A 23,307-nucleotide genomic window follows, 5' to 3' on the forward strand; every position below is an offset into this window, starting at 1 on the left:
AGGCTAACCACTGTTGGCTTTCTTTCCTTGGTTTGTACCTTTTTTAAAAGCTCACCATAATCCACTTTCTCTGTCACCTTTCCACTCTTGGAGCTCTTTATGGGTTCTATAGTGTTCCACAGGGATTATATTGCTCCCCGATTCTTTTCAACATGTGTATGCGCTCTTGTGCTTCCCTCACACAGACAAAACAGAGATTACTATTCAGCAGGAGTAACAGAGTGCTAAATCAGCTGAAAATAATAGTCACTACCTCTTTACCATTCAACAATGGATGAGCTGTACATTTCTAAAGCTAAACTCGAACAAGCCTGCGCTCCTCTTGATTGGATAAAAAAGATCTTTGTGGGATGGCTTAGTTTTGTCATAGCTGAGTATGCCCAGATGTTGGTCCCTTGCTCCCTGTGCCACTGGATTCAAGCTAGCCTGGCTGAAGAAGGGTGACATACCCTGAAACCGGTCCCAGGGTGCTTGCTTCCCATCCAGGGAGGACCTGGCCTGGCAGTTCGGTCTGGACTGTTCCCATGGGCACAGGGTCAAGACTGACTTGCATAAGGCTGGGTCCAACCTGGGGTGGCGTAGAGGGCAAAAAAACGATGGATTTACCCCAATCTTTTGACTGGAGGAGAATGTCTGCATTGTCAGCATTCCGTCCATCATTTGTTTGCTGTAACAGTTGTGTCATAGGCATGTGCTTCCTGGGTGCTGGCATCCAGGGTTAAGTCCTTAGGTGATGGTCTGGATTAGGATAGCCCTGTAAAGCATTAAAACTTGGGGCCTGATTTTGAGTTTAGCAAGCCAGGTTACTCTGTCACAAACATGAAGGATATCCCATTTGCCATATTCTGAGTCCAACTCTTCTTTTTGAAAAAGGTGCCATCCATTCTAATGAGAAAACACTCACAGTGGATGAATCTAGCACTTTCTGCTCAAATCAACAGCCATTATTTGTGTCTTCCAACTTAGGTTTTGTCCAGTCTTTATTGCATTCAAAATTTAGCAGGTTGGGTGGTGCCCAAGCTTAAGAAATGTCATGGTGTGTTGGAAGCCTAGAGGTCTCTACATTGCCTTCCCATGAAACAATGAACATTGCTGCAGATACAGTGTATTTACCTAGAACTGTTTACAAAAATGGAGCCTTCCTTATTACGGACTATAACGGCTGCTTCATTATGACTCAACGTTCACTCCATACATCTGGAATAGTCATATTTATGTGAGGTTTTGCTCTAAACATTAATAATTAGATGTACTCTACGTGTAGGTTGGACTCTTTGACTCCTTTGTCTCAGTTCAGAATTTTTTTTTCCTGTCCACTCAGGATTATACCGTTTTTAGGAAACCCCTAAAGAACTATTTGTTCTGCTAGGAGGCTGGAGTTGTGTGTAGGCGATTCCTGAATCAGGTCTTTTTCTTACAAATGTTACTAATTCGGTCTTACAATTAAGCGCCATAAAACCACAAAGGAGGTGTACAAGTGCTATATAAATCAATCAATCAATCACCCATTGTGATCATAGAGCAACATCTCTTCCTCTAAGAAAAAAAACCTTTCTTTTCACCACCAACCAGGACCAGGGTTTCCCTCGGTCAGAATTAGTGAATCTTCTATGTTTGCCACCTATGATGATCTCAAGACCGCTATTAGAACAAAGGGAGTTAATGCGCTCCTTCTATCAGACCTCACTTCCGCCTTTGACACAGTACATCACCCCACACTGCTACTGAGATTTAGGGACATCGGAATTCAAGGTACAGTCTGGGATTGGATCTCTTCATATCTCAATGACTGATCTCACAATATCTTCCTTGTTCATTTATCTTCAGCTGTACCTACCCATACATTGATAACCTGTATACAATTGCAGAACCATCAACAACAGCCATCCTCAGATGTACTGCCTTCAAGAGATGTTCACCCATTACTTCAGCAGCTTACCGCTATCTATGATTGCCTTGGGAAAGTTCTTGTTCAAGACTAAGTGTATGTTGGCTGTTCTATTACTCCAGATGTCCATATGAAAACACTGTGATTGTATTTTTGTCAATAACGAAGTCCTTAAGTTCCTATCCCATTCCAAGATCTGGAATACTTCTCCTAATAAGATCGGACTTCAAGAGCTACTTTATGATGTGTAACAATTTGGCCTGCTTCTATTAAACTGTGTCATATTTGTGAACAATTATTTTCTGTCGTTCATGTAATACCTATGGGTAGCAATGTGTGTCAGTGTGTAGAACACACCCCTATTATGATCTTAATATCTTTAGTAAAAGAAGGGTTTAAATCCAGGTTTTTTTGTTGGTAATCTAATTTGACATACCAACATATATATGCCACTCTCTGTGGATGTTCAACAACATATTTCTTATCCCAAAAAACTTCTGGAAAATGAAGTTACTAAGATGCATTTTATACTATGTGAAGTGTACACTGCATCTTTCCAAAAACTTGGAGTTCCTTCCCAGGGTGCAGACCACCTTGTTCCTTTGATGTCTTGATTTAAGAGTCTGTATCCAGGTGTCTCCAATTTTGCACTAGTGAATTCAGAACACAACCACTAGACAGCTACTCCAACATATGTATCACAACATCACTTTGTCCTACAAGGAGCCAGTTGCAAGAAGTATTGATTTAGATCTCTCTGCATTGCACAACAAGCCTTTAAAAGCACTGCCAGATACAAGTTAGTTTCAAACTTCACACTAACAGCCAAGGACGGACACTCCAATCTTGACTTCCTTTGCTACAGACTATTTTTTAATTTATATAAACTTGCATAAGCATTAGTTCTATCTCTTCACAGATGGCCGAGATCCTGGAAAGAATGAAACTCGACAATCATCCCCGGACATAAAATGGCGGCGGCCCGCGAGTCCTAAGTGCAGACACTGTACACGCATTAACGGGGCCAAAGCAGGTGACGGATGAGGACAGCGGCATACCCTAACGTGACCTTGAGGCTGAGGCGGCAATATATGAGGAGCAGAGGCCGGACTGCAAGCTGCGGATGAGGTGAGGCACCCTGCTCCGAGATCGGGAGCAGCTTCTGTCATCCGCCGAGTGGGGCTTCGGTAGGATACTCCTGAGGGTGGCAATTGGGGACCCCTGTTGATGCTGAGGCTCCCCCTTTGACTGTGAGAGTGTGTGCCCCTCGAGATACCTTGAATTTGGGAGAGATAACGAGTGCTGATTAGATCCTAGCTGCCTGACCTAAGATGGCGTCCGGCGGGGCCAGACAGTGCATGGTAAACAAGCACGAATGAGGGGAGCACAACAGGAGACATGAGACTCAGCGCCCTGCTAGCCATGCACAGGAAGGAATGACGTAAGGGCCCTGGCATACAGAAAGACACCGCCCAGAATAGTGGTTATGCATAAACCCTCACTGCACCCAAGGAACTGTGCAGGATCCGGGGGGAAGCTGGTTCCACTGCATTATGGTGACCTATTGTTAATTAGGCTACAAAGGGTACCTCGTTGGACTGTTTAATGCCTGGAACAGCACCTTTTGGAAGAGCTGTTCAGTCTGCGACCAGAAGGGGGCCACCCAAGGAGAGAAGGGACTGAGAGGCGGCAAATAGCTGTTGAAGCCGGGCGCTTGACTTTAAAAGGGCGCCCGGTGGAGAAGACAACAACACCCGGCCTGGTGGCCCCCAGAGCAGTGGAAACCAGCAAACGCCTATGCAGCATGAACGTGGACTATCCTGTAATCTGCTGTACACACAAGGGGAGAAAGTAGAGGCACAAAAAAAACCAGAACAAAAAGGAGTGACCAGGGGCTGCGGATTGGATACCCCTTATCCACCCCCCATCCAGCCTACCCATCAGGATACTTAATCTACAAACTTACCTCTGACCGTGGAGACCTAGCTTTTTGACAGGTGGAGCTACCTGATAGCTATAGAGGAGATGGGCTGTGGACTTCCCCCTCGTCCGTCACCTACCTAGCTGGACTCTGGGCAGACTCTCCTTCATCTCTCCATCCTATTTCCCTCCTACCCCTTTACCCTACACCCTGTCCCTTCTAAGCTCCACTCATCTCATCTAATACGTTCGTCAAATGTTTTTCTAGTAACTGATGAAACTTGTAACTTATGTAATTTTGTAACTTTGTGGAACCTTATGTAAAGCGCTCTGATACCTCCGGGTCTAGCCAGCGCTATATAAAACTCAAATAAATTAATAAATAAATATATCCCAAATGATAAATAATAAAGACCTTTCTTTTCCCAAAAACATATAATCCTTTGTCAAGAAGAAAATTGTTTGTATCTGTAAGCTCAACTCTAAATGTCTAGCACCATTTTGTCTCACCTCATGCCTTAACACATCTAGAAGCTTGTCATGATACAATTGGAAGACACCTCCTAACCTCACACATGACATCCAAAGCTTCTTAAAGAGGCTTTACTGAACACAACCTCTATAGACCATGCACAACTAATACCTTATGGGAAGAAACATACCCACTGAGTCAGAAGACACTTTAGTGCTTTGACAGGGGAATGAAACACTATGGAAGTTCTACAATACAATTACCCTGCAAGGTGGAGCATCATCTTCACTCAAGTTAATCAATTCAGTACTTCCCACTATTAGCAGCTTATACTGTCAAACTACACCCATATTCACTTCAAAAATCTCAAACCTTTTACCCATGACAAACAACTACTGCAACATTATCATTCTCTGTAACTTCAGTCTTCTAGTACAAAATACTACCAAAACCATTAAAAAGACACTTCTCTAGCTGCTGGCTTTGCAGCTATAAATCAACAAATTCTACTGCCTAGTCACATCAAAGGCAACATCTTGCCTCTCATCACACTATTCCACGCTGTCCATCATGTCACCTGCTTATCTGACTATAATGCCATTCCCTGTAAAATGCCAACCCAGTTCACCTCGACCAACCGAAGCCCACTAAGAAGCTATTCAGATTTTTCGAAGGTAGTCTACGGCAAGATTGAGCAACCTCGCGACCAACTCAGAACCCAACACAGATGTTAATGTCCATCTTAATGCTCACAACCCTATGCATTGCACCAATTTAGACACCCACGTACTAGTGAAGATCCATTTATCAAATTCGAAGCCTTCAAAACATTGAGACTACCTAAAGTGTTAAAAAGCAAGCATACGATGTAAGAACAAGAACTGTCATCGCGCAAAACGAATTCCCTTTAGTCCTGAACACACTTTGCTCAAACAAGCAAAGATTCATTGCAGAAAACAAAGCACCTTATTGAACGGATATAAACTCAGCAATATGCAGGTCTACAGCAGTTCCCAACGTTGTTAAGCAGTGAATTATTTTCACACCTGAACCTTCGCTGAGAACTCCACAAAGAAATGCAATGGGATCAAATTCTTTGTTGAAAAAATTGACAAGATCAAGAATTACGATGTTGCCAAACCATCAGCAACCATTCCGACATACAACGACGCAACACTCCCAAAAGGTAATGCTTCAAAAGGCTGCCTAACATCATTTAATGGAATCATACAAATATGACACCATACCATCAACAGCTTGCATACGTACACTCTTTCCAACATCTTTAAACAGGGCATCAACCTCACACCAGTCCTCCATAGGAGTGCAATGTAATCATCAACTTATTATTTTTTTTTTTAATGATAAGATCAGGAATTACAATGATAATGCCAAAACAGCAGCCACACGTCCTACTTTGCAACTGAACACCACAACCAAGTGGATATGCTTCAACAGAGTGATCATCGAAGGCCTCTTAAGATTCCTTGACTCTTTAATGGCATGTCCTATGAGGATGATATCATACCTTCACCGAAGAAGCTGTCAAAACTACTGCTCATCATCATCAATGTATTCCACATTCAAGGTATATTCTGGCCTCCATCAAGAGAAGACAGATCAGCTGATGAAAAAGACCAATCTTGAGTCAGACAACCTGGCAAACTACTTACTTGCCTTTGCTGGGGAAAACCATCAACAAAATCGCTGCCACCAGCTACACAAAACTATCAAAACAGTCCTTTCAGCAGGAGTGCTAGTCGGACTCCATGCCCTACTTCAGCATAAAGACAGCAACCATCCAGGAGGTTAATGATACACTACACCACAAAACCCTGCCTCTTCATTCTCCTAGGAATCTCAGCAGTGTTTGACAAGGTCAGCCACTTAGACTTGCTCAACATTGTGCATATCCAGGCTTCAATGACACCATCAAGCTGTGGAGTAACATAACCCGTTTTGTTACAATGTAAATCGTTCATTAACTTTATCTGGATAAACACAAGCAGAAATGGTGCTGGATGGAACTACGGTATTATAAGGTGCAATCAGGAAAACCTTTTTTCGCTATCAATACAACTACTCACAACTTACCTAGGTTAGGCTTCATGGCTATAAATAATTGACTGAAGGAATTGATTGGATGTAGCTACGACTCAACAAGATATTTTCAGGGATATGTTTTATTATGATTAAGACAATTTTTCAGGGTTGAACATTGTCAGTTCTTTATTTAACATTCAAAAAGGCCTTGAAGAAGCTGCGTGTACAACCAACAAACTAGAATGGGCTGAAAAACCACATGCGTGAACAGATTCGGATTTGGCTGAAAATTATATGCTGAACTTATTATAATGTCAAAGTTATTGTGAGCAAACAACTTGTAGAATTGGATTGTGTATTATATTCAAGGAAACGATACTGTAGAAGAATGATACGTTAAAGACAATTTATGTGAACACATTGTGTCGATTTGTAAAATTCTGAGTATAAAAACATTGGCTGTTAACATTTGCTACCAATGAGTTAGAACAAAAACCTTAAATAAAAAAGTAATTTTGGATGACGCTCCCTACAAATCTTGTTATGTTACCCCACATACCGAATTGGCTGGGCACCAATCAAGTGGATTGAGCGAGCGCCCTGCCGCTTTAGAATCTAAACCTATTGTTACTATGCCATCAAGCAGCGGTTTTCATCATACCTCAGGATCAGACATCAACCAGTGCAGCCGAAATGTTCTAGACCAGAATACAGGGCTATGACGTATGGTATATCTCCTCTAGAGATATAGACCTTTGGATTGAGATGGGGGTGGCATAGGTAGGCGATCTCTTTAGGGTTAAAGAACTGCTCCCGTTTGAGGAGTTCCGTGTGGAGTTCGATTTTCCTCAGGGACATTTCTTGTTACATAGAGCACTCACTGTAGCAGTGTGCGCACATTGGACGACGGGAACTACTGAGCCTCCCACATTGCAAAGTTGCCAATAAATAGCCCTATTGGCGGGCACAATTAAGACCGTGTCCTGCCTCTATAGAGCGATACAACAACCACAGAAAAGACAGCATTCCAGGTAGGAAGAGGACTTGAATATTGCTATTCCTGAGAAGGACGGAGACTGCATACTAGATAGAAAACCTAAGGTTTCTCGCAACACACGCTTTAAACTCATCAACTACTATATTGTGCACAGATTGTACCTAACCCCCGAGCGAGTGAACAGATACTCTCATGTAACTGAGGCAGCATGCCCTAGATGTGGGAAGGAAGGAGCTCACAACATATGTTCTGGGCTTGTCCCATACTGGATGCATACTGGGAAGGGATCGTTCATACACTTGGGGAAGTCCTAGACAGGGAGATCCCCACACTCTGGGGCATTGCCTGCTGGGATAGTTTCCAAATAAAACTAGATCGAAAGTCACCAGTAGATTTCAAGACCTCGCACTCATCCTTGCCAAACGTGAACTAGCGAGGAACTGGAATTCCAAGAAGGGCCCTCGGATCACTGTGTGGAGGAGAGAACTGATTAAAATGGGCAGGCTGTGAGGGGAGGATCCTACTACGGGAAGCCCAGAGAGTCATGAGAAACTTGGAAGTGACCAGAGCCTGGGGCTCCTTGGTGGATAGCATGGCCAACCCGGAACTTACTATGCTTGAGGGGTCACCTCCAAGACTAAGCTGATGTATATTGTTTAGTGGAATACCAACCTCTTTGCCTTGTATTGTGTGCCCTCCTAAAAAAAATGTTTGCCTTCTGAGCCTAACAATATGCCATTTGCATGCTTCATCAGATGAGATGGACTCTCCAAAGCACAAGCCATTACTCAATTTCTAAAATGCTGTATCGACTCAAGGAGGGGGTGGGGGTAGGCATTGATTGCTATATTGCTCATGTATAATTGAGTAAACAAATAATGACTGAACTGACTATGCTATTTGATATATGAAAACTAATCAAATCTACTCTACAGTTTCTTTGTGTAACTGGCCGTCAACCTGAAGGATTACTTCTGTACAATTAAATTGTGGATGCTGAGGTGTAAATGAAGCTTAACCCAGTCAAAACAGTTGATAGAAATCCCCAATGCAGCAGATTAGCACATGTTCAAGACTGGCTTTAGGAAATTAATTTCTAAGCATTCACTCCACAGCCCTTGGATTCCACAATGGCAGTGCCCTCACATGTAAAACACATATCATTAAGTAGACAACAGCTACATCAAGGCAATCTTTTGCAGAATGACAACATATCTCCCTCAACCCAACTTATGAAGGGATGTAAAAGCAATAGAACCATCAGTCTAGGGACACTGCATTGCCTTACTCACCAGGACCCTCCAACATTCATCAGATGAACCTTTGTAATGCATTTGCATCACCCATTGAGGATATGAAAAAATAAATCAGACCACATAACCCCAGCTCTCAAGACCTTCCCTACCTCTTCCTTCGACAAGCATCATTTTAAAGGTCCGCTCTGTCAACTTCAATGGTGTAATAATATTTAGTATATCACCCTATCTAGTCATGCTGGCCATGCAACACCGCAAGGTGCAAAAAGAAGATGATTGGAGCACACGATTTTCCCTGCTATGTACCCTGATCTTCAGCACTTTTGAAATAAGATACAACTATTTAAAAACACTCTTGTGCATAAGTAATGAGATCTTCTGCACCATTTTGGAACAAAACATGAAGAATGCCAATGCAATCTTAGATATGCATGCTGTACTGCTTCACAGAATGTGTTCCTTCAACTGCAGTACGCACAGCGCACCAGTACTTTATGGTTGTATTTGTGACCTCTAAATATACAAACATACAAATCATGCTTGAAGTTACAGTTTCTTTGTGTGGGTATACAATGGCTTTAACATTGTAAGTAAAGTCCTTAATAAGGTTATAGGTGGACAGATTGAGAATTCACTCAGGGGTGATGTTCAGTTTTTAGAAGTAGTGACACAAATGCTAGTAATCAAACACTATGAAAACTAACAGACTGAGGGCAGGTGGTACCCAGGTTTTGGTCAAAATTCACATCTTCATTTTAATAAATTCACATTTTTAGAAGTAGCAACACAAATGCTAGTAATCAAACACTATGAAAACTAACAGACTGAGGGCAGGTGTTTACCTAGGTTTTGGTCACAATTCACATCTTCATCTCAACAATTTACATTTTTAGAAGTAGTGACACAAATGCTAGTAATCAAACACCATGAAAACTGGCTGAGACTGAGGTTAGGTGTTACCCAAACTTTGGTCAAAATCCACATCTCTCCAAGATAAACAATGGATGAATAACAGTTTTTCTGAAAATCCGCAATAATCTCCATCAGGTTTGCTGTCTAATACTAGAAGGAGAAAAGTGCATATCAAATTGTAATTGTTAGTATACCTTTCTTGAAGTGACACAAATGCTGTATGAGTGACACAAATGCTGTATGAAACTACCAGGTGATCTAAAAAGTTCAGAAGTTTTTGGTTGCGTGCCAATTAGAAATTCTTCATATGTGACCTCCTGTTAAGGACTGCAGCTGCTAAATGGAATATTTCCAACTCAGGAATTGTGGCAAAGTGGCATTTCCGTACACAATGTATATATACATTAAATATAGATGGTGGATTTCCAGCTCATTTTCCAAGGCTTTGAACAGACAATGCCCATTAAGGGGTGTGGAAAACATCAGGACATTGGCATTAGCCTATGCAAGCTTTTTGTTTTGGAGGAGGGGATTTTGTGTAGTGGAGAGGGCAATAGTGTTTCTTAGGTACTTCTCGGCAAGAAGTCCTGCCGCCCTCCCCCACCCCGCCAAATCCTCACATGAGAAATGGGTTTTTTAGTTAGCAAGTCTGACAATGAAATCCCCACCTTTATTAGCTGGTTGTATGCTAAAAGAATAACACTGTCTTAAGATTTGTTTTTTTTTGTAAATCAGAGACTCTTCTCTTTGATATAGTAGGGAATGAACACCATAATGTTTTTCAAACGGATGATATCTTTAAAAACAAATATCAAAAGTAACTATTTAGTGAGACACTGGCTTGATTAATGTTAGGGCTTATAAGCCCATAGTACTGTTTCGTAGTGAGGCATAGTTCGGGAAACAAATGGTTTATTATTTTGATCTAATAAAAGGCATTATTTGTAGACAATGAAAGGAAAGTATAAAGGTTGTTGCATTGGTTAGCGCGGGTTTTGGGGAGCCAAGTTTATTTTTTTGTTGCATCTTCTTGAGAAAACCAGTCGTGCTCTGATGAAGCTACTGGATAAGGCCATTAGGCAATGGGCATGTATATGGACTTCCTGGAGGCTTTCTGGCAAACTCAAAAAGGAAGAAATACTAGCACATGACAGCAAGTCCAAAGAATACACTCAACCAAGAAATGGAATGAAGAGGGCAGAATTTCGAGAAAAAAGAAGGGGAGTGTAGAGTGTGCAGTGTAGAAAGACAAAAATGGACAGTGTAGAAACATTAAGAGATTAAGGCAGAAACACACACAAGTAGGGAGAGGTCTAGATAGGAGAAATCACTCAGAAAAACGGAGGAGAGGAAGCAGAACGCAGTAAAAAAAGTCAAAAACAGAATAAAGCACTCAGAAAAACAGGGGAAAGGAAGGAGAAAGCAGAAAGAACGAGGCAAAATCATGAGAAAGTACTCAAACAGGGTGAAAGGAAGGAGAAAGTAGTAAAAAACAAGGTAAAAGCAGGAGAAAGCACTCAGAAAACTGGGAAAAGGAAGGAGAAGGCAGTAATAAATGAGGGGAAAGCAGGAGAAAGCCCACAGAAAAACGGGGAGGAAGAAGAGTGGTGCAGCAGCACGGGAGAGCTGAGCCTGTGGCCTCCATTAAGTAGGTCCTGGGAGGAGGGATGGGCACTGGGAGTCGGTGGGCGGGGCTAGACGGGAGGCGGAAAAACGGGCGGCAGGTGGGAGCAGTAAATGAGGAAAAAACAGAGAGAAGCAGTGAAAACCAAGGAAAAAGCACTCACAAAAATGGGGGGTGGGAGGACAAAGCAGCATAAAACTAGGGGGAAAATGAGAAATCACTTAGAAAAACAGGGGAAATGAAGGAGAAAGCAGCAAAAAAATTAGGCAAAATCAGGAGAAAGCACTAAGAGAAACGAGAGAGAAGAAGGAGAAAGCAGTAAATAACTAGGCAAAAGCAGGAGAAAGCACTCAGACAGCGGGGGAGGGGGAGAAAGCAGCAAAAAGACAGGGAAAAGCAGGACGACTCAGAAAAATGGGGAGGAAGCTGAGCGGTGCAGCAGCAAGGGCGAGATGGGCTTGGGGCAAAATAACTAGTTTAATTGAATGGTGCAAATCTAGGGCTGGGACTAGTTTTTTCTGAGTTAATGTGCTGCAGAAATTGCTCAAACTGAAATATGTGTGCTGGCACTCTAGTGACACTTTTGAAAGAAAGTATCAGGGATTTAGAATACTGTACTTAACCGAAAACACATACAAGAAGTTCCTTTTCTCACAGCCATTCCAACATGGTGTACTTTTTCAATATATAAAGCTCATATTAGTACTTGTAGATAAAATACAAAAAAATACAAAAGAAAAATTTCAACAATTCTAATTTCTTTACTTTTTTAAAAGACGTTTTTAAAAAACTTAATTGTGATGACACATAAATTTCTAAGGTCCATTTTGACCAGTACCTTAATATTTCACATGAACATTTTAAATGGTAATATGTATATACAATGAGCCTATTATACAGATGCAGCCTGCAAATTAGTTTGTTTTGTAGTTTCATCTAAATGGGTTTAACTGAACAGAGGATATTAGGTGGACTTGACTGAGTTACCATAATTTATAAAAACGATAAACATTAAAAACATATTAGGAACTCTTTCTTATCTAAACTGCAAACAACCGGTTTCGAAACTTACTGGCCCTAAAAAATAAAACATACCTTGATATGGAGCTAAAGAGGGATTCCTGCTTTGATAAAACAACAGGGCAACAGGCAAGCGCTAAATAGCTTTTTCTTTGTTGTCTAGAGAATGCTCCACCATAACAAGATGTGAAATGCTCTATTGCAACTTGCCTGCATAAGAGCTTACTTTAAACTTTTAGAGTTTCTTGAACATCAAGAAAAACTGGAGATCCAGTAGAGGTCATCAATGATGAGCTATTAATGACAGTAAAATATTTACTAGTCTACTGCCCATTCTGCTAGCCACTGCTCACACACTGCCCGTTGCTCTTCTGTCTCTGTGGTCTTTGGTGCACTTTTTGCCCTATTTGTCCGACTCTCCAGGAGTGTCCTTTGGCGCTCTTGTGCCTCCTGCACTGCCCGATCTTTTATTCCTTGGATGGTCTCCTCAAGTGAGTGTAAGATGCTGACAGGTACCCAGTTGCTGTCGATTGTCGAAGTGAAAGGGTCGGGGGCTGTAACTTCAACCAGCTCTCCGTCGACAGGTATTCTAAGGTAGTAGGAATGGAGCATCATCCTGTAGGGACCACTGTCTTTCTTCAAGCTGTATGTGAAGTCTCCCACAATGGGGTGACAGATGGTACTACAGTGAACCCGGAGCTGGTGTGTTCGTCCTGTAAGAAGACCAGTGAAGGACACAGTACATATTAGAAGGCATCCACGTATGGACCAACAAAGCCACGCTACAGATAGTTCGCCAGTGGGAAAAACTTGAACTTCCAATTTAAGATTGACTCCCAACAATTCTCGCCTCAAAGGATGCCCCATTGGTCACAGGCTTGCATTGTCTGGTGTGTGAAAGTACCCCATAAAGGCCGAAACATTTCTGCTCTTCATATCGAAACAGTGTGTGCTAGCACAGTGTTGAGAGGCCAACATTAGACTAAAATACAACACCCCCACACCCTATATCTTGTCACACACCCACCAGAGCTCTTATGCTGGCTTCTCGACCTAAATGTCTAACGACTTTGTGGCTTAGTTTTACAGCACCAACATTTGTCCAACTTCTACGATGGGACAAAATTGTTTTGGATTGAGCAGGGGTATTTTGAAACGTACACAAAATCCACCATGGAATTCAAAATTGGATTCTTGCCAATGGTAAATGTCTCTCTTTCTTCATAATTATCCCCAAAATTCTCAAACAACATATCATAAGTACAAATTGTAATAATTTTAGCTGCACCTGCATTATACAAAAACAAGCCGTATCCTGTGATTTCTCACATTAGCAGTGTCCTTGGACCGCCAGACTTGTAATAGGGCCCCAAGTAGATTTCACTCCATCACAGCAGGCAAAGAAATTAGATTTATTTGTTTGTAAAATTATTTTACAGTACAGACTTAACCAAAGGGTATTAGTGCACTGTGCACTTTACAACAAAGTGAATTAATTAGAATACAGCACAACAGAGAAGGGATTGATTGATTGGTTGATATAGTGAATAAGAGCAAATATGTTTATTGTTTCAATTATTAAAATGAATACAATTACATAACATAGAAAAATAAGTTAATTTACATCAAAATATTTCTGAAAACAAAAAAAATCTAAGATCTAAAAGTCAAGAGAAAGAAGGTATTAGAAGATTAAACTTTTAAAACATATAATTTCATTGTTAACAGCCAAAATGTTACTCTAATAATGTCCCGTATATACATTTGTTTTAAGACTAAAGGCCAGATGAGCACCTGGAATTTCCATGATTTAATGGAGTTAAATATTATGTTTAGGTATTTGCCAAATCTGGCAAAATCCATTGGAACACTGGTTCTCAGTCAGTAGCCCATTGCTTCTTTGCAGGTTGCGATACCTTATTTTAAATAAAGTGATTTTAACACAGTGCCACAAATTTGGGGAGCAGCAACGCAGATGTAATAGGGATTCTCACCTGCATTCGCAAAACCTGCAATTATTTCTGGAAGGCATTGTTTTCCTATTGCCTCTAAGCTCATAAAATGGGAGAACCAGACGGTTCTTCAAATAATTCAATTTCTGCATTTCCTATTTAAGGCAGCTTTTAAGTATAATTGCATTCTCAGTCCATCGTATGATTTTACAATTGCGTTTTCATAGACAGACGTTTGTATTTTTTTCAAATCCACCTTCCTTAAGATTTATTCATTCTTTAGTGGATGTTCCTTGAAGAGATGGATTCTTTAGACCTAAGCGACAGTCTTGAGGGATGGAAAGTGTCAGGATTCTTCGACTAGTGATGACAAAGGTTTTGCCTCTTAGGAGTTGAATGCGTGGTTGGCTGCATTATTTGTCTGATAATGGGTTATGGTCTTGTGGTACAGGTTTCTCCAGTAAACATTATTTTCTCATGGAGAAATGGAGGTAATGTGCTTGGCATGAGGAGTCTTACTACAGCTAAATGTAATGTCCCTAATGTCAGGAAGTGCTCCGAAATATACGTAAACTGATCAAGAACTGTTCAATAACCATAACACCCATGTTAGAGGGTACTTTTGGGTCATCGGGGTACAGTGCAATAAAGAAAGGTGGTCATTGAAGACATACCTGTGAGAGGCTGAAGAAGGACTTTAGTGGCCGGATCTCCATTGTACACCCCACGCTCCAGGACAGTCAGCTCTGTCTGACAGGGTTTGGCATTTTCACAGCCTGTGTACAACAAAAGCATGAAACTGGCTAAACAGTAAATACAAAATGGTGGCAAAGCAGTCCATGTAATTGAAAAGGGCAGTTGTGCCAAAACACCAGCATCACACTCAGCAACAATCACGTCAGACAGTCAGGTTCTTCTTGCGACATCCCAGCGGATCCAATTCTGAACTCTGACCAATCTCAAGACAGTTGCACCCTTCCTTTTCTAACATCCTTGTAAAGTCGATCCATGGGAGGATTTGTTTAGGTTTGACTAGAATAAAAGTGCTCCCCTTTGACTTATAATTCTTTACTTTTAGAACTTGATGGACGCGGAGCTTTTAGAGAGACACTATTGCAAATATAGGCCCATCCATTGAAGGCATGCTCAGTTGAGCACTCATGCTCACACTGTGGGAAAATATTTCTAAACTGCGATTGAGAACGCTCCCTACTTTTAAGCTTGTTTAGTATACAGAGGCAATCCCTTACGCATATGTATTTATAAAATATTAATATATCTCCGCCGTGGCCCTGCATCTATATGGATAAGATGTATATCAAAGGTGAAGTGGACTGACAGTCACTTGTGAAAAAGGCACTGCTGCCATAAATTCTATTCAAACCTGCGCATTGCTTGAGAAGTGGGATCATTCCCGCAGGAAATTTGTACCCCCTTTCATTTGCCTGTGTGACACTTTATTCTATTTGGGCAAAGTTCTGATGAAGGTGGTTCACGTTGTGTGTCAACCCACAAAAACGTGCGACGACCTTGTGTGTCCAGACCTTATTGTTTTGGTTACTTATTGTGTATTTGGAAACGTTTTGACATCTCTGTGTTTCCCTTAATCCCAGATGTGTACATGTGTCTTGTATGACTGTGAACGATTGTGATGAATGAATGAGTTTGATATAAGACTGATTATTTAATTGGGGGTTAACATGTTTATATATATTTTTGAATGAAAAACTGGAATGATGTTTATATAAAAAAGGAAAACATTCTCTCACTTTTATCAAAATAATTGTCATTTAATGCATTTGTTAAAAAAGGATAAAAATAATACTAATAAAAAGAAAAAAATGAATATGTGTATTTTGTATGTTTTAACTATGTAAAAAAAATATATATATGTATATATATATATATATATGTATATATATATATATATATATATATATATATATATATATATATATATATATATATATATATATATATATATATATATATATATATATATATATATATATATTTAGACCCATACTAGATTTAATCATTGGTAAAGACATAAAGATCAAAGGGGAGCACTCTTATTCTAGTTGTTTTGATATTCATTCCCCTCTTACTCCCGGACCTCACACGCCTTCTAGAGGGGTTCCCTTGTTTGACGATTTTGTTTAGCTTTTAGCAATGCCAAAGACGAGAAAGATAACTTTGGAGCTTTATAATGCTCATTTAAAGCCCAAAAGAAAGCTCAAGAACCCGTACTTTCAGGTTCCCACAATTTTTAAGACCATAGCCACCACACTGCCAATCTTTGTAAATTTTCAAGAAATGCGCTGTTCAAATCAAGACATTCATCACTACTGCAAGATACTGTGACTTTCAAGGAAAATGGTCACACAACACCCTATTCTCTAGATCACACAATGATAACAACGTGTACTGCCAGAAGCAAATATATGTCCGTAAATTCTGAAACAGCAGCATATATTCATGAACAAAGAACCCTGAAGTGGGTGTGAGGCAACACAAGTGACAGTGGCATTAAATAAGAAAGCTGACTAGTAGATGGCACAAAGTATGCACTACCATTGATTATAAGACTACTACCAGCCAGTCATTAATCAGTTCTGTGACCCTATAAGGCAGAGGTTTAAGATTGAGTTTCCTTCATAACGACACGGAATTCTGAGGTGACTTGCAATATTCTAAGAATCAATGAAATTACAAACATTATTTTATTCTTTATAATACATGGCCACAACATCATCACCAATGTTCTTCACAATCCATGGTCTATTGCTCCTTTTCAAGAATGAGATACTCTAGTTGCAGATATGAATGATAAATGTGTTATACGTTCAGTAACAAACACTCCAATATGCAGCTTGTTATTGGTTCCAATTTATTTTTTTATGTCGTATTCTTGGGCCAGCACGATAAGACGCCCATGTGATTGGGCATGGACGAGAACTGAATAGAAGTCTCATGCTCAGCAGTACTGATGGGAGAAACTTACAGAGAGGAAATCTTCTCATTTCACAGTAGAGGAAACCCACCGCACTAGTAAGCGAGATCTGCTAAAGTCTAGGCAAACTTAAACATTGGATGGCAAAGGGACCTACTCCACGGGTCTATCCGGGTGCTTATCCACCTTGGTTCAGTCCCTTTCTGTGAGCCAACTGCTGAAGAGAAATGCTACCCACTCAAAGTCAAGGGCGTCTAGAGATTAGCACAGAAACGTAAGGGTCCATGTAGCTGGCAAGTCTATAGACGGCCACCGCAGCTCTATCTTAGTAGGCACCTACCCTCAATCCTATCGGTACATCCCACAAAGCGACTAGGCTAAGGCTTAGGTAATGGTGAGTCGAAAGCTGGATGGGAACACAGATTCTCATTTCAGATGGAATTTCATGAATGCTCTAAATCAATCAATCAAAGACATTTGTAGAGCGCACTACCTACCCGGAGGGTCTCAAGGCGCTGAAACCAAGAGGTGACACCTACTGCAACAGACAACTCAAATAAATACATATATTGATAGCTACAGGGAGTTTCATGAACTCACGGTATGGAATACTGATGGCACATTGGTATTGGATCACAATGATCACATGTGGCATTTCATCTCAGTGTACAGGGTGCAGGCTGGCGTATAGGGTGCAGGCTGGCGTATAGGGTGCAGGCTGGTGTATAGGGTGCAGGCTGGTGTCTGGGGGCCGGCTGTCAAGGAATTCACTAGAGGGGTGACACTTTGTCACATTCTGGAGTCAATGAATATCTGATAGGCCTCACTGCACAATAGATTATCACTTATGATCCTGTCAATAAGAGACTCAACACAACAAAAATCATTCACATTTGGCTTGTTGTGATCTTTTTTAAGGTACAACCCTTGCAATGTCTCTAAATGGAAGGTTTCAATCTGAATCTTGAGGGAAGCGATCAGAAGATATCACCGTCTAGCAGCAGCTCACTGAGTAACATGGAGAGCTTGAATTTTCAGTGTATGCAATCGCTCATCTGTGAATAGAGGGATATCTCTGCTTCCCAATCTGACATAAATATATGAAAATATAACAAAGTAGTGTGGGAACAGAGGAAGGCCCAGTGAGTCTGGCATTCATATCCTAGTGTTCTAAAAGTTTCTAAATATTCTGAGGCAAAGGATGAGCTGACTGTATTCTCATCAGTCTCATGAGTTTAAATATATTCATAGGACCAATTCACCATTTCCAGTGTGATATTCCCTTTTATAGACCCATGCTTATAACTGTGCACTGTGACACTGATGTTCTGGGTCACCGTGTTTTCATGGTCACCGTGCTTGTGTTCCATCCCTAAACATTCACTTTGACATTAAGTAAATTCAATTGATTTCAGAAAATATGGCGTTAGAAATTAACTAGTAGTCTGAGAGTTATCCTACGTGGGCTGTAGCAGACCTTTACACTACCCACATATTTAGCTAAAGTGAATGGCTCCAGGAGAAAACATCATTGTGCTTTGGCTGTTCAGCAGATTTAAAACCACTGCAGTGACACATGACAAGTAGAAGTGGACTACACTATCCTTGTGCCATTAGGTTGACCTGAAATTGCAACAGGCTCAGTTTAAATGGTGCTTTTTGTTTTATCGATGCTTTTGCCTTAGTCTTTAAAAAACGGCATCTCCCATTCCCATTTTCCAATATTGTGCCTTTTTGCTGGTTACATTTTTAATACTTGTATACATTGGTTTGAGAATTGCATGGTGTTCTTAACTTTAATGCTGCATGGTATGGTTTAAACCTAGCACATTTCTCTGGGGAACTCCTTCCTGCTTGTGCCATACCTATCAGAGTTTAAGCAGAGCGACTTAGAACTAAATACTGATATAAGCCAAGTGTGTTTATTAAGCTGACTGGGGTACCCTCTATTAACCCCTCCCCCGCGGGGCTAATTCCCCCGCGGTGCGGGGGTAGGGGGGCCGTGCGTGGCGCCGCGGTGCTCATGACGAGCTCAGCTCGTCACGCTGCACAGCGGAGCTGCGCTCATGATGAGCTGAGCTCGTCATGACCCCGCCCACTCAATGGAACGCCCTGCACAGGAGGAGAATTATCCCCGTGTGGGCGTTCCGCGGCAGTTATGACGAGCTCTGCTCGTCATGAGCACAGCTCCACTGTGCCTCATGACGAGCTGAGCTCGTCATGAGCGCCGAAAGGGTTATATTAATTATCTACTTTCTGGCATTCACTCTGCCTCGTCATTTGACCTGACTCATAGGTTTGCTACACTCTGGACCGCTCACCTTCAGTTTCCTCTGTACACATCATGTGGGTCATTCCCTCTACTGTGTTCTTCCCAATTGGATGTGTGATGGTCAGCTGCTCTTTGATCACATTGCCACGTACCTGCAGGAAGAGGAAAGCTCCTTCAAACACAGATCAAATTTAAAGCACAGAGAAACTTACAATGAGACTACCACAACTAGAACGGCGACTACTACGCTACAATAAGTAAGACAAAGAACATGGTTACATGCTGCTTCTATGCAATTCGCATTTGTTTCAACATTATCTACCACTGATTTGGGTACCGTTGGCAGGGTTGCCCATCAATTTATTTTGTATGATTACGGTATGTATAGTTAAACCTAAACCTTACTAATGTTCAAACCATGCAATGTGGAAGTAAATGGGTTTGCTCGAAATAAATATGTTAGCAGTATATTATGTGTAGGGATAGGAGTGCAGAAGAATGTTTATTGGTTAGCTGGGTAGTCCGCTATCTACTGCCCGGCCTGTCCAGAATTTTAACTAGACTGATTTTAATATCCAACTATATAGGAATAATGGAATGTTACATGTGTGAGAAGTTTAGGCTAACAATATCTGAGTTTGTATAAAATGTACGTTGGTGTGGTGCGGAAAAGTGCTGTTGAATTACCTCCGCTTTGCCAACCATGTGGGTTGAGAACATATTGTGCATTTGATGGTTTCAGGAGTCTTCTGTGTGCTGTTTGAAAAAGGCAAATTCTACATGTAATTGGGGATTTGTTGTGTAGTAGGTATCAGTGTATCCAGAGTGCTACTGGGTGATCCAATGAAAACAGTTTAAGGCACATTTGAAGTCTGTGTAGTAAGATCTTTCTATGGTGAACCGATTAGGAGTTGGAAACTGGATTTGGCAAATGTTTGCCTCTTGATGGTAGCTGCAATTTGCCAAACATAAGCAGCCTTGATTGCACGTGGTGCATTTATGTTGAGTAAAGCCTATTGAAAGTTGGGGTCTCCTTGTGGCATAGAAACTGTACAGAACATGGAAGGCTATAGAATTAATGGTGCAGAGCTCATTATATGTTAAGGCAGGCACTATAAAATAGTCCCCATTTCGTTCTCTGTACCCAGTCTCTTGATCTCTACCTCTTCTTATCCAAAGACGGCCTCTTATCCCCATATCCCTCAGTCTCCTGCTCTCTGCCCCAGTCTCTTGATACCTACCCCACTGTCTCTTGATTCATGTCTCTCCGTCTTCTGCTCTGTACCCCTCTGTCTCTTGCACTCTACCTTGCTCCTCTGCCTCTTCCCCCTTGGTCCTTTGCTCCCCAAACTTCTCTCTCTTGCTCTATATTCCACTCTCTTTTCCTCCCTACCAACCTGACTCTTGGCACCCACTATACCTCCTGTTTTTGCCCTTCTGTCTCTTGCTCCTTACATCTGTCTCTTACTGAGTACTCCGGTCTCTTGCTTCCTACTCTACTCCTCTGTCACTTACCCTTTACCTCCCACTTCCTGGCACCCTCGCCCCTGGTCCCAAAACTTCTGCCTCTTGCTCCCATGCATCTTTCTTTCCTGATCCTCTCGTGTGTCTTACTGTCCACTCATCGGACATTGACAAAGTCAATAGATACTCACGTAGGCGCAATCTATTGGCCTTGCCAATGCTTGTTTAGATTTGGAAAGGTCCTTTAAGTACAGTAGCCTGAGGAGTGCTTATAAGCAAGCTGTAGCAGAGAGGAAGAAGGCTATTAAAAATGAAGCATGGAATGATCTCAGTTCAACAGATACCCAGAAGGATAGTGGTAAATTCTGGGGTATACTTAATCATCCGTATTTCTCCAGTACAGTGAATACTGCTCTGGACTGTGTGATTGCAGATGATCTATGGGTAGCTCACTTTAGTAAGATCTATGATAATGGGGATGCTAATACAATTATATCATCTGATCCCATACCCACACATAGTTCCCGACCTTTACAATTTGATTTGGCTGATGTTGAAAGGGCAATTGTGGATACATCCAAAAATAAAGCCCCGGGCCCTGATGGGGTCCCAGCAGACTTATATAGGACTCAACCCACTTTATGGGCTAAGGTCCTTACTAATGTTTTCAACTCAGTTAGCACTTACGGTTTTCCCCTATCCTGGTCAACATCAACTATAATACCGGTGTTAAAAAAAGGCCTGAGATGTGACCCCTCCTGTTACAGACCAATTTCTCTCATCGACTCTGCCGTTAAGATTCTGGGCAGAGTGATTCTCTCAAAATTGGAGGATGGTCTGAAAGATGGAGGGGTCTTCTCTAACCTTCAGTATGGGTTTCGTGCAAAAAGAGGCACATTAGATCAATGCCTCAACTTGCAGATGCTCATCAGTAAGTATACTCAGGCGAAGGATGGCATGCTCTACATGGGGTTCATGGACCTGTCATCAGCATTTGACCTGGTAAATAGGGGAAATCTGTGGGAAATTTTGAAGAATCTGGGAATTGATTTATCCTTGGTGAATTTTTTAGACACTCTACACCGTGGATTGAAGGCAAATATCCGTGTCAAGAGGGATGGGGGGTGTACTCGCTATTTTGATTCTAAGCGGGGGGTAAGGCAGGGGTGTATCCTGGCCCCTCTGCTCTTCACCCTTTACATAAATTCCTTAGATAAACATCTGGAAACGGCCACCCAGGATATACCTCATGTGGGTAACTCTGCAGTTCCGGTCCTCCTCTATGCTGACGATGCGGTCCTGTTGGCCCGCACAGGACTGGGGCTGCAGAGACTTTTAGATTCCTTTGGTGAATTTATGGAATCATTAGATCTGAGGGTCAATAGTAAGAAATCCCATGTTATGGTGGTTGGGAAACGCCCAAAAACATATAAAACACTGCCCTTTTCCTGCAATGGTGTAGTGCTATCTACTGTCCCAGTATTCACGTATCTTGGTGTCATTTTTGATCTAAAGGGAAGCTGGGCCCCTCAAATTAATGCGAAATGTTTAGCGGTTGCCAGATCATCGTCTGCCCTAATGGATTTTGCAAGGCGGCTGGGATCCAGGCCTATGGAGGCACTTTTATCTATTTATAAATCCAAATGCCTATCCATAGCGCTGTATGGGGCCTCACTATGGGGCTATTTACAACAAGATAAACTACAAAAAATGGAGAACAAGTTTCTAAGGACACTGCTAGCCGTCCCCCAATCCACGCCCGTGTTTACAATACATACGGAGTTGGGACTGAGCTATTTCTCCGACCTTTTACGTTTAGCCCCAATAACGTGTTGGGCAAAAACCTGGATTAACAAGGAGAATTCACTGAACCATGCCATTTTAAATGATGTAATGGCTCTTGAAAGAGCTCATAAAATACCCTGGCTATCTTATATTAGAGATGTCTTTGCTAAACTGGGGCGTCCAGAGCTTTATTATTCCCCGCACCAGTTGCAAAAAAATGATTTGAAGTGGATAAAGATGAATTTTATGAGGATGGCTGAGCAAGAGCGGGAATATGTGGAAAGGAATAAACCTCTTGTCAGATCTAATTATGTTTTAAAGACTACCCCACATCTAGAACCATACCTCAGAATTGTATCAATTCCATTTCATCGACATCTCTTAATTAGATACAGATTAAATATTCTTCAGTATACCTTGGGCATTTCATGTGTGTGGGGGAAACCAGACCTTACACCTCCCTGTAGTTGTGATAATGTCTCTCCCCAAACCCTTTTGCATTTCATTATGTTTTGTCAGCACTTTTCTGATATCAGGAAGCAACATTTAGTGCCATTACTAAGAGAAGCAGGATTTATTCAAGTTAAACCAGCACTGATGTTTTTACAAATGCTAAGCACTCCGAAAGTAATGTTTGGGGTTGCTAGCTTTCTGGTGGCTGCTGTACGCAATAAGAATAAAAGAATAGCATTTAGAGCCTTGGAGAATTGATTATATCCCTCTGCTAAATGAACTTTGATGCTTTTTAA

The 23,307-nt window shown here is 41.4% G+C and overlaps 1 protein-coding gene across 1 annotated transcript in view; it reads right to left on the reverse strand.

Moving 5' to 3' along the window:
* Positions 1 to 10,201: 10,201 nt before the first annotated feature.
* The window catches only part of RPUSD1 (RNA pseudouridine synthase domain containing 1), a 58,273-nt gene continuing 45,167 nt past the window's right edge, over positions 10,202 to 23,307 (reverse strand). Inside the window, exons 4-6 of the mRNA XM_078664892.1 lie at positions 19,359 to 19,461; positions 14,759 to 14,860; positions 10,202 to 12,845 (exon numbers count right to left, since the gene is read on the reverse strand). Coding sequence (XP_078521018.1) covers positions 12,451 to 12,845; positions 14,759 to 14,860; positions 19,359 to 19,461 — 600 coding nt within the window. The 3' untranslated portion in view covers positions 10,202 to 12,450. The remainder of the gene's footprint in view (positions 12,846 to 14,758; positions 14,861 to 19,358; positions 19,462 to 23,307) is intronic.

Source organism: Lissotriton helveticus, chromosome 10 (assembly GCF_964261635.1).
Source record: "Lissotriton helveticus chromosome 10, aLisHel1.1, whole genome shotgun sequence".
Taxonomy (NCBI): Eukaryota; Metazoa; Chordata; class Amphibia; order Caudata; family Salamandridae; genus Lissotriton; species Lissotriton helveticus.